The 14,357-nt window shown below is 34.5% G+C and overlaps 2 protein-coding genes across 4 annotated transcripts; one reads left to right on the top strand and one right to left on the bottom strand.

The window, feature by feature from the left end:
• Nucleotides 1-3,116: 3,116 nt before the first annotated feature.
• LOC132618575 (probable L-type lectin-domain containing receptor kinase S.7) lies at nt 3,117-5,548 on the top strand. Its single transcript, XM_060333602.1, has one exon. The coding sequence runs from the start codon at nt 3,302-3,304 to the stop codon at nt 5,324-5,326; it is 2,025 nt and encodes a 674-aa protein (XP_060189585.1). The 5' UTR covers nt 3,117-3,301; the 3' UTR covers nt 5,327-5,548.
• Nucleotides 5,549-8,234: 2,686 nt separating this feature from the next.
• On the bottom strand, nt 8,235-13,989 carry LOC132617054 (poly(A)-specific ribonuclease PARN). Of its 3 annotated transcripts, XM_060331924.1 has the most exons (7): nt 13,501-13,988; nt 12,393-12,523; nt 10,877-11,205; nt 10,467-10,580; nt 9,994-10,120; nt 9,646-9,916; nt 8,235-9,253 (listed from the first exon to the last, which is right to left on the bottom strand). In XM_060331924.1, the coding sequence occupies exons 1-7, from the start codon at nt 13,857-13,859 to the stop codon at nt 8,449-8,451; spliced, it is 2,136 nt and encodes a 711-aa protein (XP_060187907.1). In that variant the 5' UTR covers nt 13,860-13,988; the 3' UTR covers nt 8,235-8,448. The 3 variants fall into 3 exon arrangements, with proteins under 3 accessions (XP_060187907.1, XP_060187908.1, XP_060187909.1); XM_060331925.1 differs by lacking the exon at nt 10,467-10,580 and having other exon boundaries at nt 13,501-13,989; XM_060331926.1 differs by lacking the exon at nt 13,501-13,988 and having other exon boundaries at nt 10,877-11,186.
• Nucleotides 13,990-14,357: the final 368 nt, after the last annotated feature.

The following is a 14,357-nucleotide window of genomic DNA, read 5'->3' as shown; positions in this document are numbered from 1 at the left end:
ATATAAATTAGGAGATTTTTTACTATTTTACCCTAAGTTATGTTTTAAGATATAATATCTTTTTCATTAAAATACTTACTCTAGTTTGTATTCTTCAAGTACAATTACTACTAAGGATAAAATTGAGAAAAAAAATACTCTATTACTTTTGTCTTAAACTTCTAAAATGACAAATAATTGATACAAATTTTTAGAAATCGAGATGGATAATTTGAGAGCGAGAGAGTAATATTTTATCAATAAAGTGAAATTATTTCATCCCAAAAAGTGGTGCGAGAGCTCAATGAAAGTGTCTCAATACTCCTTTCATTTTTGCACAAATCGAATATGGGAGTTTTTTTTAATTCATTCCACGTGTTGAACTAATGGAAAAGATCATTGAATTGAACCCCAACGGCTCTAGTGCATCTACTACTATAGGCTTTTTAGATTAAACAAAGTGGAAAGTCGACCCAATAATCACATGGTATTCAGTGTCATTGTTGTTTATCGAGGCCATTGATCCCTTTTGGTGATTCTCTTACACAACTTTCTAGTTTGGCAGAACAATTGCTGCGTTATTCGAAATCTGAATCATGTTGGAATTCAATTATAATACGAATTTATTGAGTACATTTGTTTAAAAATTAGTAAAAACAGTAGGAATACATAGAATTAAAATGATAAACTGTGGATATCAATATGTTAACATGTATATTTTATTAAGGTTCATGATTTCATTATAAAATTAAACTAAAACTAATAGAAGCCATTTGCTAAAACAAAAAGTTAAAATTTTAAAAGTGTAGCTATAAAAGCTATGCACAAAATTTTGCTTTTGTTTACGCTTAACCTAAAATCTAACTATTTAAAAATAATTCAAGATGATAAAGGGTAAAAAACTTAACTATATCATGTGTTTATATTAAATAAATAGATGCATAATATGGAGTCCGGAGCCTGCCATAAATTTGCTACAAAAAAACCAAAAGGAGTTGCCCTTTCCACGATAAACCGAAAGGGTTTTATCGTGGAGGGAGCAATGTTTTACAAAAAAGAAACTGTCAGACCGAAATTTAAAAAAAAATAAAAAATTGTCAAGTAAAACGTTGGTCACCCAACATTTTACAAACTAAAGTTTTTTTTTTTATGTTTTGTTTTGTTTATGAAGATGAGGTACCTTTTGATTTTTCCCTTTCAAAATTTCAGTGAAGCTTTTTTTTTAATTCAAACATACACCACAAGTCATATAATAATTAATTCAAACAAATATTCTAACTCTAACCTTTCATACAATAATTAAAAATGTGTTTTCTAATATGTGAACATAAAAAAAAATACTAAAAATATAAGTTAAATAAACGTCACATTATCGGAATAGTAAATGTTAAATTAAATACGTAATTAAACACCACAAGAGATATTATATATTTATTATAATAAAGACAACAACATATTCTTGGAAGATTACATAAGGAAACAATTTTTTTTTGTAAAACGTTGCTCCCGTCACGATAAACCCCTTTTGATTTATCGTGGAAAGGGCAACCCCTTTTGGTTTTTTTGTGGCAAATTTATGCCATTTAGGCTCCGGACTCGCATAATATGTGTTTTGCATATAAACTTCTAACACTTAATTATGTGTTTTTAATTCGAATTTTTACTTTGTTAATTAAATTATTTAAACACGGCTAATTGAATTGATTTTTGTGTAAATATTATGGATAAGTATTTATTTACCATAATAAAGCTCCTTGACCTTTCCTCGAGGTTAAGTTTCAACCAAATTCCTTTTCCTCAATACACAAAAGACAATAAGTAATTGAATAACTATGCTTGCAATTCATTACTTCCTCCGGATCAAAAAAAGAGTCCGCTTAGTCTTTTTTTCTTGGATTAAAAAAAGAGTTCACTTAGCAAATCAAGAAAGAATTAACCTTGTTTTTTCATATTTGCTCCTATTAAGTGTTATATGATCAAATCTCAATACCTATTTAATTAGGGGTAGTTTAGTCAAATTACCTATTTTTGTCTAGGAGTTAATATTTTCTTAAGGGGTGTGTAAATGACTAAGCGGACTCTTTTTTTTTACCCGGAGGGAGTATTATATAGGTGTATAGTAGGCACTAATAATTGGTCAAACAAAATGAAAGAATTGGTCCAAACTTTCTCGTACAACGGCTTGTTTTGAGTTTCATGAGTACTCAGTACCAATGATGGAGGTCATTGGGACCTTAGATTCACTTTGAGTAAATACAATTGTGGGCTGTGTATTATTACAAACATACATAATCTTTATTTATTATATGGAGTATTCATTAGGGGCCCCCAACAAGTTGGACTTCCAAATTAGCCTGCGTGTCTACTGTCTATATTACCGTTATAAGCTCTATTATATTCCTCTCTACATTATTAATATGCTTTTTCTCTTTCTTACTTTTTGAGATAATAGCATTGTGGTCCCTCTATTATAGATAAATTTTAATTTTTTCTTGTAACATATAATTTACCATATATTTTTTTTTATATACATTTTAATTCTTTTATATAGAAAATATGTTATATTTATACTGTTTAAAGAAGCATATTGCCTTCAATATGAAGCGACAATATAGGCACGATACATGTATTGGTGAATGAAAGAGCTGATGCGGCATCATCGCGATTATAAGCATTTTATCTAGTTTAGGGATTTAAGAATTAGATCTATTCAGGAACTGAAATGAGTCATCTAAGTCTTAGTATGCCGAATATGTTTTTTGACCCAACCTCAAATCGACAAATTTTAAGTAGCGAATGTTCTTTTGAGCGAGCTGCGGAGTTACTTTTTTATTTTTTCATTTCATACAAGCTTAATGTAACACATGACTAATTAAATAACGAAAGCGTTAACAATTCATGAAATTTGTGATTATTCACAAGCAAAAAGATTTACTTATTTCGTAATTAAAAATTTATTTAGCCAGGTATCACAAGAGCTTAAATAAATAAAAAACAAATCAATAATTAAAGGATCAAAAGTACTACTATTAAATCTACTTAAATTATTTTTAAAATTTCATTAAATTCTTATCTATGTTTCTTCAAAGTTAAGAGAACCGACCAAAGGCGCCTATTTTCATAACCGTTTATACCCCACTCTTTTTTTCCCATTCACATTCCCACCATCTCCACTAATTCCATCACTTTTCTCCTATCTTTTTTCCAACCCCATGTCTAAATTCAATAATAATTCATCTACTAGTAATTCATACTCACTTCTCTATTTCTAAAAAAAAAAAAAAATATCACTTCACTATTTTCAGAGAGCCAAAAATTCACCATGTTTGTTTTTCCTACCTCACAATTCTTGATTTTCATCAGCTTCTTTTTATACTATACAGTGTTTGTATCATCACAAAATTGCAGTTTTGATTTGCAATCATTTACACTTAGAAATTTCACACTTCTTGGTGATTCATATCTACGTAATGGTGTTGTTGGTCTTACTAGAGAGCTTCAAGTTCCATCATCAAGTTCAGGTTCACTCATTTACAACAACCCCATTTCATTTTTTGATCAAGAAACCAAGAAAACAGTGTCATTTTCAACAAGATTTGCTTTTTCTGTTAATAACATTAACCCCACTTCATTTGGTGATGGTTTGGCTTTTTTTCTTTCACCTGATAATCAAACTTTAGGTAGTCCAGGTGGATTTTTGGGTTTGGTTAATTCTTCACAGTTAACTAAGAACAAGTTTGTTGCTATTGAGTTTGATACTAGGCAAGATTTGCATTTTAATGATCCTGATGATAACCATGTTGGTCTTGATATTGATAGTCTTATTTCAATCAAGACTGCAAATGTGAAGTTAGCTGGTGTTGATTTAAAAAGTAGGAATATAATTAGTTCTTGGATTGATTACAAGAGTGAAGAGAGGAAATTGTTAGTGTTCTTGAGTTACTCAAGTTCAAAGCCTAAAAAACCAATCTTGAATGTTGATATTGACCTGTCTGATTATCTAAAAGAGTTTATGTATGTGGGGTTTGCTGCTTCTACTGAGGGTAGTACTGAATTGCATTGTATTGAGAATTGGAGTTTTCAAACTTTTGGATTTACCCCTATGAGTCCAAGGAAAAAACATAATCCACATAATGTTTCTGATAATTCTGTGCTTATGAACCCGAAAATTCAAGATTCTAGCCATGACAAGCATCGTAAGAGGTTAGGTTTGGGTCTTGGAATTGCTGGTCCAGCTTTCTTCTGTGCTGTTTTAGTAGCTTTTGGTTGGATTTCTTTCAAGAAATGGAGGGGACTTAACACAGAGAAGAATTTTAAAGCGGAGCTTGTTACTGGACCGAGGCAGTTTAGTTACAAGGAGTTGAGGTCAGCTACAAGAGGATTTCATTCCAGTAGGATTATTGGAAATGGCGCGTTTGGTACTGTTTACAAAGCGTTTTTCATGGATTCGAGTTCTATTGCTGCAGTGAAAAGATCTAAGCATAGTCACGAGAGTAAAACTGAGTTTGGTGCTGAGCTGTCGATCATAGCGTGTTTAAGGCACAAGAATTTAGTTCAGTTACAAGGGTGGTGCATTGAGAAGGGAGAATTACTTCTTGTGTATGACTTTATGTCTAATGGGAGTCTTGATAAGGTGCTATACCAGGAATCCCAGCATGGGAATCCGCTGAAATGGCCTTACAGGTACAATATAGCAGTTGGGTTGGCATCTGTTCTGACTTATTTGCATCAAGAATGTGAGCAGCAGGTGATTCACAGAGACATAAAAGCCAGCAATATTATGCTTGATGGGAGCTACAATGCGAGGCTTGGCGATTTCGGGCTGGCAAGACTTATGGATCATGACAAGAGTCCAGTCTCGACGCTTACAGCTGGAACGATGGGATACCTTGCTCCTGAGTACCTTCAGTACGGAAAAGCAACCGAGAAAACCGATGTTTTTAGCTATGGTGTGGTTATACTAGAATTGTCTTGTGGGAGGAGACCAATTGAGGATGGTCATGAAATGGTGAATTTGGTTGATTGGGTTTGGAGACTGTACTCTGAAAGTAGGATAATTGAAGCAGCGGACAAAAGGCTTAACGGTGACTTCAAAGAGGAAGAGATGAAAAAGCTGCTACTTGTTGGATTAAGCTGTGCAAATCCTGATAGCAATGAAAGGCCTTGTATGAGGAGAGTATTTCAGATACTCAACAATGAGGCAGAGCCTATAGTTGTTCCGAAAGTGAAACCAACTCTAACCTTCTCCACCAGTATCCCACTCAGTATTGATGACATCTTCTCAGACAGCGAAGAAAGTGAGGCACCAGAAGATGAGTTCGAAATCAGAGTAGATCTATTGAAGTAATAGTCTTGTGAATTTTCTGCAATATGTATAGCTAGAAATTCTTTCATTTTTTTGTTGTGCAATTTTAGTGTGAGCTGATATACTGTAGTTTTTGACTATGTTTGAAATGAAGAAAGTTTACTAGCCTGAGTTCAAAGCATATATTGAACTCTATGCTATTGTCTGTTGTCCTGAACATTTCAAAGTTGTACATCTAATACGATTAACATGTCATTTGTTTCATCTTCTGCAATTCCTTTTATTTCAGTTACACCTTCTACGATTAGCACCATTTGAAAGCATCTGCTTATTCTGACTTCTGAGAAAGCTGTCCATCTGGACAGATAAGTAGTGAGTAATTTGGATGACATTTGACTTGTGAACTGGTAAGTTTAAGGCATCTTCCCTTTTGACAATTCTTGGTAAATTAATATACTGAATAAGTGAAGCTATCTGATCCTGAGACCTCATTAAGGGAATAACTTTCATTTCATCATTGTTTACCAGAAAATCCCAATCAGAAGATATACAGGACATGTATGAAATAGTATAACTAACTTGTTTCTCCTCAAAGAGTCAAGACAGAAATTATGCCCACAGAATAAATCAAGTTGAAATTCTACTTTTCTTTGGATAACAATAATATATTTACACTATAATTGCTGAATAATATGAGTAGAGGAATTTGATACATGGATGTTTATGCAATGAAGACATGTCGATGGTGCATATTTTCCAGCTCCTTAAGGCCTGCGACAAGGTTCCAAACCTTCCCTGTTGATTTTAGTTGATGAAGAAATACTCGAGAGGGAACGTTTAAGCTTACAGTTGAGTATATATCTCTAAACCACCATAGAAACTTGAATTAAAATTAAAGCCAGATGTCTTTTCAGCGAGACTTTGAGCAGGCCATGGAAGGATGAACAGAAATAGATGGAGTTGTTGGACAAGGATAGAGAAAAGCCACCATGATTTTCTTTTCTCTTGTTTAGATTAGAATGCAAAGAGAAACAGAATGACAATATAAAATAAAAGGAAAAATTCCCGTTACCACCCTAAAGAAAAGAATTTGTCTATTACTTCCTTTCAATTACAAAACTTGTTTGGACAAACTAGACTATCTTCATTTTGCCTATTAACTCAATCATAAGCCTTCAACACTGGCCTTATTCAGCATCTGCAAATCAATTAAAGATTTTTAACATTTTTTGTATAGTGTGTAGATGTTCAATTTATTTACAGAACATGTATTTAATCTCTAGCAACAAAAACATTTAACATCATTACAGTAATGACTTCTGGCTTGTGTTGTAGTAGGATATCACGAAGTAGTTTGATGTGAACAATCTGAAATATTTTTACTCTAAGCTAATTCCTAAAACAACAACACCAACAACATACCCAGTATAATCCCACAAGTGGGATCTGGGGAGGGTAAGATGTACGCAGACCTTACCTCTACCTTTATGGAGTAGAGAGGCTGTTTCCGATAAGCTAATTCTTAAAACATCAAATTATATTCTTTATGAATATGAAAATATGTATTCTTTGTTGAGGATCCAAAAAAGCTAAATAGTTTCGATTGGCAGAAGCAGAGAGAGCACATTCCAACAAACAGCAATGTTACTTTGCTGATGACAGATTGTGCTCTCTCTCTTCTGTCAACAGAATTTCTTGCTTTGAATCTGCAAAGTTAGTCCTTTCACATTCCTGCTATTCTATCAACTAAATCTTGATTTTGCCAAAATTTAAAGGATGATCAGAGCTTATATATCCAGAGACAAAGTAGTATATAAACGATAGGTTTATTTTCTTGCATGAAAAAGAAAGAAGGTTTAAGTTCTATGCACCAACGGTGTAAAATTTATTTGCACAATCAAGTCGCTTATAACATGTAAACCTCTATGATGAGGATTAACAACCTGATAAAAATGGTGGACTCATCTACTATCACGTATAAACAACTATATTGATAGTGTGAAAAATGTTTACTCCGTTTGGTATGTAACATAAATCCAAAGAAAAAAGAGTTGGTGATGAACATGTGGGATGTAATAAAATAAAGAAATGAGGAAAATTGAAGAAACACAAAGGAAGAAAGGGAATAAAATAAAGAAATGAGGAAGGTTGGAGAAACACAAAGGAAGAAAGGGAAGAAGCTAAGTATAACAGCAGCTGGAGAGTAGTGAGGGGCATGAAGATGATGAGTTACATATAGTCAATTTATAGAGAAGATGAGAAGACTTGTAAGAGCCTAAGAAGGGCAAAAGATTTTAATATATTTGAAAGCTACTTTGGACTTGGAGAATCTGCTAATAAAGGCAAAAAGAAGTGAAGTTCCTTTTCATGTGTATTTATCACAGCTTAGCTTATGGCGTTGGACAGAAGTAACCTGTAATATACTGAATATACATGGAATTAGTGTTGATGATAATGAACCTCCAAAGCCAGAATTGATGTCATACTTATCTATTTCTAGTGTTAAAGATAATGACTTGCTGTGACACTCTGCTATACAAGCATCCAAGGTCTGGACAGAGACAGCTTTTCTGTTCTCAACATCAAGTTTATGTGTCTGAAAAAAAAGAATATTTGAATTTTCGAAAAAAGTATTTAGATGTTGAAATAAAAAATTCCTGTACTTAGACTGGGGATAGTTGAAAAAGAAGAGCATATTTGAAAATGCATGCATCTAGTTAAATCAATTCTAGGAGCTAATATGTTGTACTCCAGCACTTGATGTTGGTGATTTTTCACATTTTAGGAACAATATATGGTTCTAATACATTTACACGATAGCAATTAAAGATTCTTATAGTATCTCCTTTAGATTTATTTTGACTTATATGCAAAATTAAGTCGTATTATGGAATACACATTTGTTGCTGCAAAACTGTAAAGGCCGAAGATAAATGAAGCGGCAAATAGATTGATGTCTGCTCATGAAGAAGCATTAGAATGATTAATTGATCTTTAGCTTTTTTTGATAATCTAAGTTACAACCTCACTATACATGTTACAAAATTTTCAGCAAAAATACAGCAGCATGAAAGCTGTATGTATTGGAAAGCAACTCTCTATATCTGGCCAACAATGATGTAGATATACATGATTTCGACTAAATAAATTAGGAATAACTACTCCTATTTGCTAGCCAGAACTTCATCTAGATAAAAAGACTCTGCCGATCTATCTGTTTCAGAGGAGCCATATGGTGGACTCATCAGATCATCTACTTGCTCATCGAACACCCTAACTTCGTTTTCTTTGTCAAATACAAGGTTTCCCTTTTTTCCCCGTTCTGCCCTGGATGACACTGTTTTGTTTTTGATACCAACAGCTTCAGCCTGATCTGCGAATAATTTCTTTGAGATGGATGAACTGCATATTCGTCTATATACATCATAGGTAGCTGCGTGAGTGTGTTCCCCGTTCAGAATATTTGAAAGAGGATGCAACACTGAAATAGGATCACTGTTCCTACTTAGAGTTTCCTTCATTTCAAGAAACTTAGAAACCAGCTCTGGCTTGCTAAACTGAATAAAAACTGCGCTTTCATCCAAATGGTAGACAGAGGAAACAGAAGTTGGGCCAAAAGCTTGTAATATACAAACTTTGATCTCCCTTGCTTTTAGTTTAGATGGCAAACCCCACAACAAAATGATGCTAGGAAATGAAATCTCCTGGTACCGACTTTTGAGTTTACTAGAAGCTGACGAGTCTGTTGTACATGTCCCAGTACTTAGATCAATGATGTCTCCACTAACCCAGCTAAGATAAAGACGATTGATATAATTCTGAAGCTTCGTATCCTTGGCTAAATCTCCAGCAAGCACATGGAGGGTGAAATCAATGCCTAGATGATTGCACGCCTGTGCAAAAATGCATCCAGTCATGAATGCATCATAGCCAGCTTCATGCTTGGCTCCTGAGTTCCAGTTCGAGGATCTGCAAATCAACTAAAATTAGTGACAAGGATTATTCACATTGTTCATTTTGATCTTATAAATTGAGATATAGAGCAATAGATTTATTTTTTTATCAAGTAAAATGCTGCTAATAAGATATAAAGCGATAGATTTAAGCTATAGGAGTGCTGAAAAAGGCGAAAGATTTTCGTCACAAGCTAATCAAATATACCTAAGAGGCAAAGCAAACACAGTTGAGACACACATAACATCAGTGTCAAATGCATAAGAATTCCAACAGGAGAAAAGGAAAGATATGCATAAAAGATGTAAATCAAAATCAATTGTCAAGCTAGAAACAGCCAGGCAAATGGTAAGCACATAAAGTATCAAAATAGCATAATGTGGAGTTGAGTAGAAATGGTGGTAAACCTTTTTTCATCTACTTGAACCTCCACCTCTACACATGGTCTATCAGCCAAACCAGAAGTTTTGACACCTAAAGCAATTTGAGGACAGATAGAGACAAATGCTTTGGATAGTGATGTGCTGCTTTTATTCACCATCTTTTGAAAAACACCGTTTGCGTTCAAGAGTATTTTGGTGTCAATTATGAAAGGGAAGTACTTCTGAATGGAAGATACATAATCCTCAGCGGTCGAAGGTAGTGGGCCAATGAATTTACTGTATATATGTGCCATATCTGCATTCATTGTATAAAATGTTGAGCAAAACTTGAAATAGATAAGCCTCTCTATAAATCAAATAAGATATATTTACCAAGAAAGCAATTGTGACCGACAATCAACTTCCGCTCCGAGGAAAGAAGATCAATAACATGTCGAAATCCAACAGCAGATTTGACCTTTAGTTCCGCTTCTTTATGAAGGCCGTCCTTCACCTCTTTCTACTTGATTTTAAGACATGCTTTGATCAGATATACAGTCAAGGTACTGATCAGACAAGGAATCACTTATTTTCTTTTTCTCTCATCATTATAAGCTTTATCGTAATGCACAATATATAATGGAACTAGAACTTACAGGTTTTCACTTAATTACTCATCCTATTCAGATAAGTTACCATAAATGGCTACTGAAGTGAATAGATCTCATATTGGAAAAAGCTCATTACTAGTACTTATAGGCTCTTAAAAACTGGAAACTACAGCAACGGTCACAAAATTGTAATCATTATGTCCATATTATGTTTCAGCAACAATTTTCTTTTATAATCAACGCCTTAGGCCTTACCATCAGTAGATCCCTGTCATCGTTGGAATCTGTATAGACAATCAATTGCTGCAGAGATGTTGCTTCACCAGCTACTCGGATATAGGCAAGATCTTTGAAATGCTTTCTGGTGACCTGGATTTTCCAGTTCACCAAGTCAATCATCTCAGGTAACAATATTGTATCAGCAACTATACACTTTAGCACTTCTCTTACTTCTGGCGAATTGCGAGGAACTAAGAAAAGGTATAACTGATACCTATTACCGTGTAAGTGATTACCTCATGCTTAAATAGAAAGAGTACATCCTCTTATACAGACTTTTTGACAAAATGTATAACACCAGCAAACATTGGATAAAGAAGATGCTCTCACAGTCTCAAATCAATTGATCATAGTACAAACAGAAAAGAATGAAATTAGCTCGTTACCGCTTTAATCACCCTTAGTTGGCGAGAAGTAAACCCACTTAGGGAAAGCGCTGGACGGGTCTTGAAGAAAACCATTTGAAATCTCTGATTTGGATCAGTTGATATTTGTTTACTTTCAGAGCTACTGCTTCTCTTACTTAACAAACTATCATACCATTCCCTGATTGTGTTCTTCATTCTCTCAGCAAATAGAACATCTGCCATCCTAACCAATGGGAACTCTGCATCTTCTCTCAAGCGAAACACGGAATCTGATGATTGATCCATGTATATTGAACTTATACGTTCCAGTGCTTCCTCTTCTTGGCTTCTGGATAAATAAGAGATTCCTGAGATTGCATAACATCTCAAAAATGAAAGAAATGAAGATATAATTGAGCTAGTGAAATTGAAACTCAATGTGTACATAACTCTTATATAAATATGAATGGTGACTAAGTCCGAAAATTTAAAATACAAAATGCTCCAAACTCAACAAAGTATAATACCTCACCAACCAAAACCATCCAAGTTTTTTTTTTCTGATAACCAAAAAGAAAAGAACCATCCAAGTTTGACAGCACATATGTTCCAACTTGGAGATGAAGCTAATGATATTTGCAGCATCACAGTTACGGTGGTAACTAAGAGACTCAAATGTAAAACTTTCTATTTGATAAAGCCAATTCAGAATATCGGGATAAGGTCTGCGTACACTCCACCATCCCCAGACCTCACTTGTGGGATCACACTAGGTATGTTGTTGTTGCTATAATTCAGAATATAGAATGCTTCCAGTGGAGGATCTAACATAAAGTATCCAAAGTATAAGAGAAAAATCAATGTGATTCAAAGAGACTGCCCATCATAGGTAAGTCAAACTACTACAACAGCATACCCAGTATAGTCCCACAAGTGGGGTCTGGAGAGGTGGGGTGTACGCAGACCTTACCTCTACCTTTGTGGGGTAGAGAGGTTGTTTCTAATAGACTCTGGGCTCAAGAGAATCATTTTCCAGAACATGGTTTAACAGAAATGCTAGAGTAAAAGCTATGATGAAAATATTGAAGAAAGAAAAATTCTGACAGTATGCATCAAACATAGCTAAGGATGCATCATAGGAACTTCATTCGAATAGATGAATTCTACATTTTTTTCTTCTGGGTAAAAATACCCATTCATGGTAGCATTTGAAAAAGTTGACATGGGTTTGCTCGCATTCATGATTTCATGGTTTGAACCTTTCTTTTAAATTCCAGTCAATGGAAAGCTTGGTAAGATGAGAAAGTTAAAACCCAAAAGATAGCTAAGACCTAATCTGATTTGGAATACCAATATCTCAGGATTACCATCGCAACTTCAGTTGTAGATCATAGCCGAGTTCTGCCAGAGTTGGACCCATCTCATATGACTCGGACAAGCCGATGCAGACACATTTAGACTGAAACTAGCAGTTGATATAAAGTTGCCAAATCTTAAACATGCTATGGTCTCATTAACTTGTCTAAGAGAACAAAACAAGGTGTTAAGGAGTTACCTTCACGTACGCACAAATTGAAATCAAACTGGTATTTTGCCAAGAAATCAAGTGAAGTTGTCTGGCAAAGGAACTCATAGGATTGGTTGGTACCAGGAATTTCTTGCCGTGGGAATATATAAAAGTTATGTCTGCCAAAGAGAAATCAGAGTATCAGATTTGAGAACTCGGAATGTAAAATTAACTGATGAAGACAACAATGCTGCTTTTTCCTTAAAAGAGCACATTATTCTACCCGTATTAAAATGTACAGCCAAACAGAGCGGAATTACTCTAAGACAAATAAAGTAGGTAGCTGCTCAATTAGGTGATAATTTGTATTTCAACAAAAGTGAAAGAAACAAACTTTGCCTTCTGAAGAAGACACTGAAATGCTCACTTGAGCTCACTATGGGTGCACACAGGTTCAATCCAGACGTTTCTTATACATAACGAGAAATTTTTACTCTCATTTAACAGAGTCTGATAGTACTTAAACAAATGACTTGGACAAAACCCATATCAATCAATCAATTAACTATGCATCAAATCCAAATTAGTTGCAGTGGACTATAAGAATCCCTTGTATCCTTCAGACAAACATGAGAAGGTCAGTTCTAAATTAGTTGAGTGGACTGTATGAAATCTCTGTATCCTTCACAGGACAAAGACAAGAAGGCATGAAATACTCCCACAGTATCAATTTATTCGTCTTAATTTCCTTTTCAGTCTATTTAAAAAAGAATGCCTCTTTTCTTTTTTGACAACTCTTTAAATCCAACATACCACCTGGCATATTTAACGCCACGAGTTTAATGGGCATTTTGATATATTATACGTATCTTTAGTTTAAGACCACAACATACAAAACTTATTTACTTTCTTAAACTTTGCGCCCAGTTAAACTAAGTGTGTGTTTGGTATGACGGAAAATGTTTTCCAGATCAATCAAAACACACTAATGCATCCCAACCCACTCCCGCACTATCCACCCACCCCCACCCACACTGACCCCTCACCTGCCGCCTTACCTCCACCGCGCCTACCTGCCTACCCCAACCCACCCGCACCCGCCCTACACCCCCACCCCACGCCTAAACCCACCTAAAAAAAAAAGAATGTTACTTACGGATGGGCAATAAAGGAGTGCTTGTTGGAGTCCCAACGAAAAGGACAAACACCAAACTGAACCACAGCAAACTTCTCAGCTGAATCCTTAACTTTAAGGTACCGAATATCACTTCGATCAAAATCAAACGATTCTCTCCAAGGAGCACTAGTTACTCCCGTCATTTCCAAATCAACCGCTACGAAATCGGAGTCCCGTATAATACCCCGTAACTCCTTAACAACTGATTCGAAGTTTGATTTCGTAACATTCTTAATATCGAATGATGAAGATGAAGATGAAGTGAGCTTGCGGTGGCGCGTGCTTAAAACGGCGGCCGGCGCGTGAGATAATTGTTTCAATATACACAGTTTCTTCATCGCCTTTCCAAACAATCAAGGGTTTTTTCAAGTTTTGTTTTGTTGTTATTTTTTGGGAGAAAATTGTCAAAATGGTCCTTAGAGTATGAACTTTAGTTTTATTTAACTCTTAAATAATTATATTAGAAATAGTTTTTAATATATTTTTAAAAGTAGTCAGTGTGGTTTTAAATTATACACGTAAAGATAATTGAAATTTGTGTTATCAAATTCCCCGTATACAATCTACTTTTTTAAGCTTCTTTTCCTATTCCATTAGACATGTGTATAAAATTATAATTTTTGTCATATTTTACTTCATAGTGAAAGTTTTCTCATGGCTTTTTTAAGTTAAGGTGAGGATTTTTGAATTGGATTAATCGATACATAAGGTGTCTTTGTTTGTAGTTTATCGGCTTATGTGAAGTGCAAACGTTGAGAGTAGTAGATGCATATTGAACAAAGAAAGAAATAATAAAATTTTCTGAGAATTTAAATGTGTAGTTAAAAATTGGAGAG

The sequence above is a fragment of the Lycium barbarum genome, chromosome 11, assembly GCF_019175385.1.
Source record: "Lycium barbarum isolate Lr01 chromosome 11, ASM1917538v2, whole genome shotgun sequence".
In the NCBI taxonomy this organism is placed as follows: Eukaryota; Viridiplantae; Streptophyta; class Magnoliopsida; order Solanales; family Solanaceae; genus Lycium; species Lycium barbarum.
Note: the sequence above shows the minus strand (reverse complement) of the source record. Positions and strands in the feature narration are given on the sequence as shown.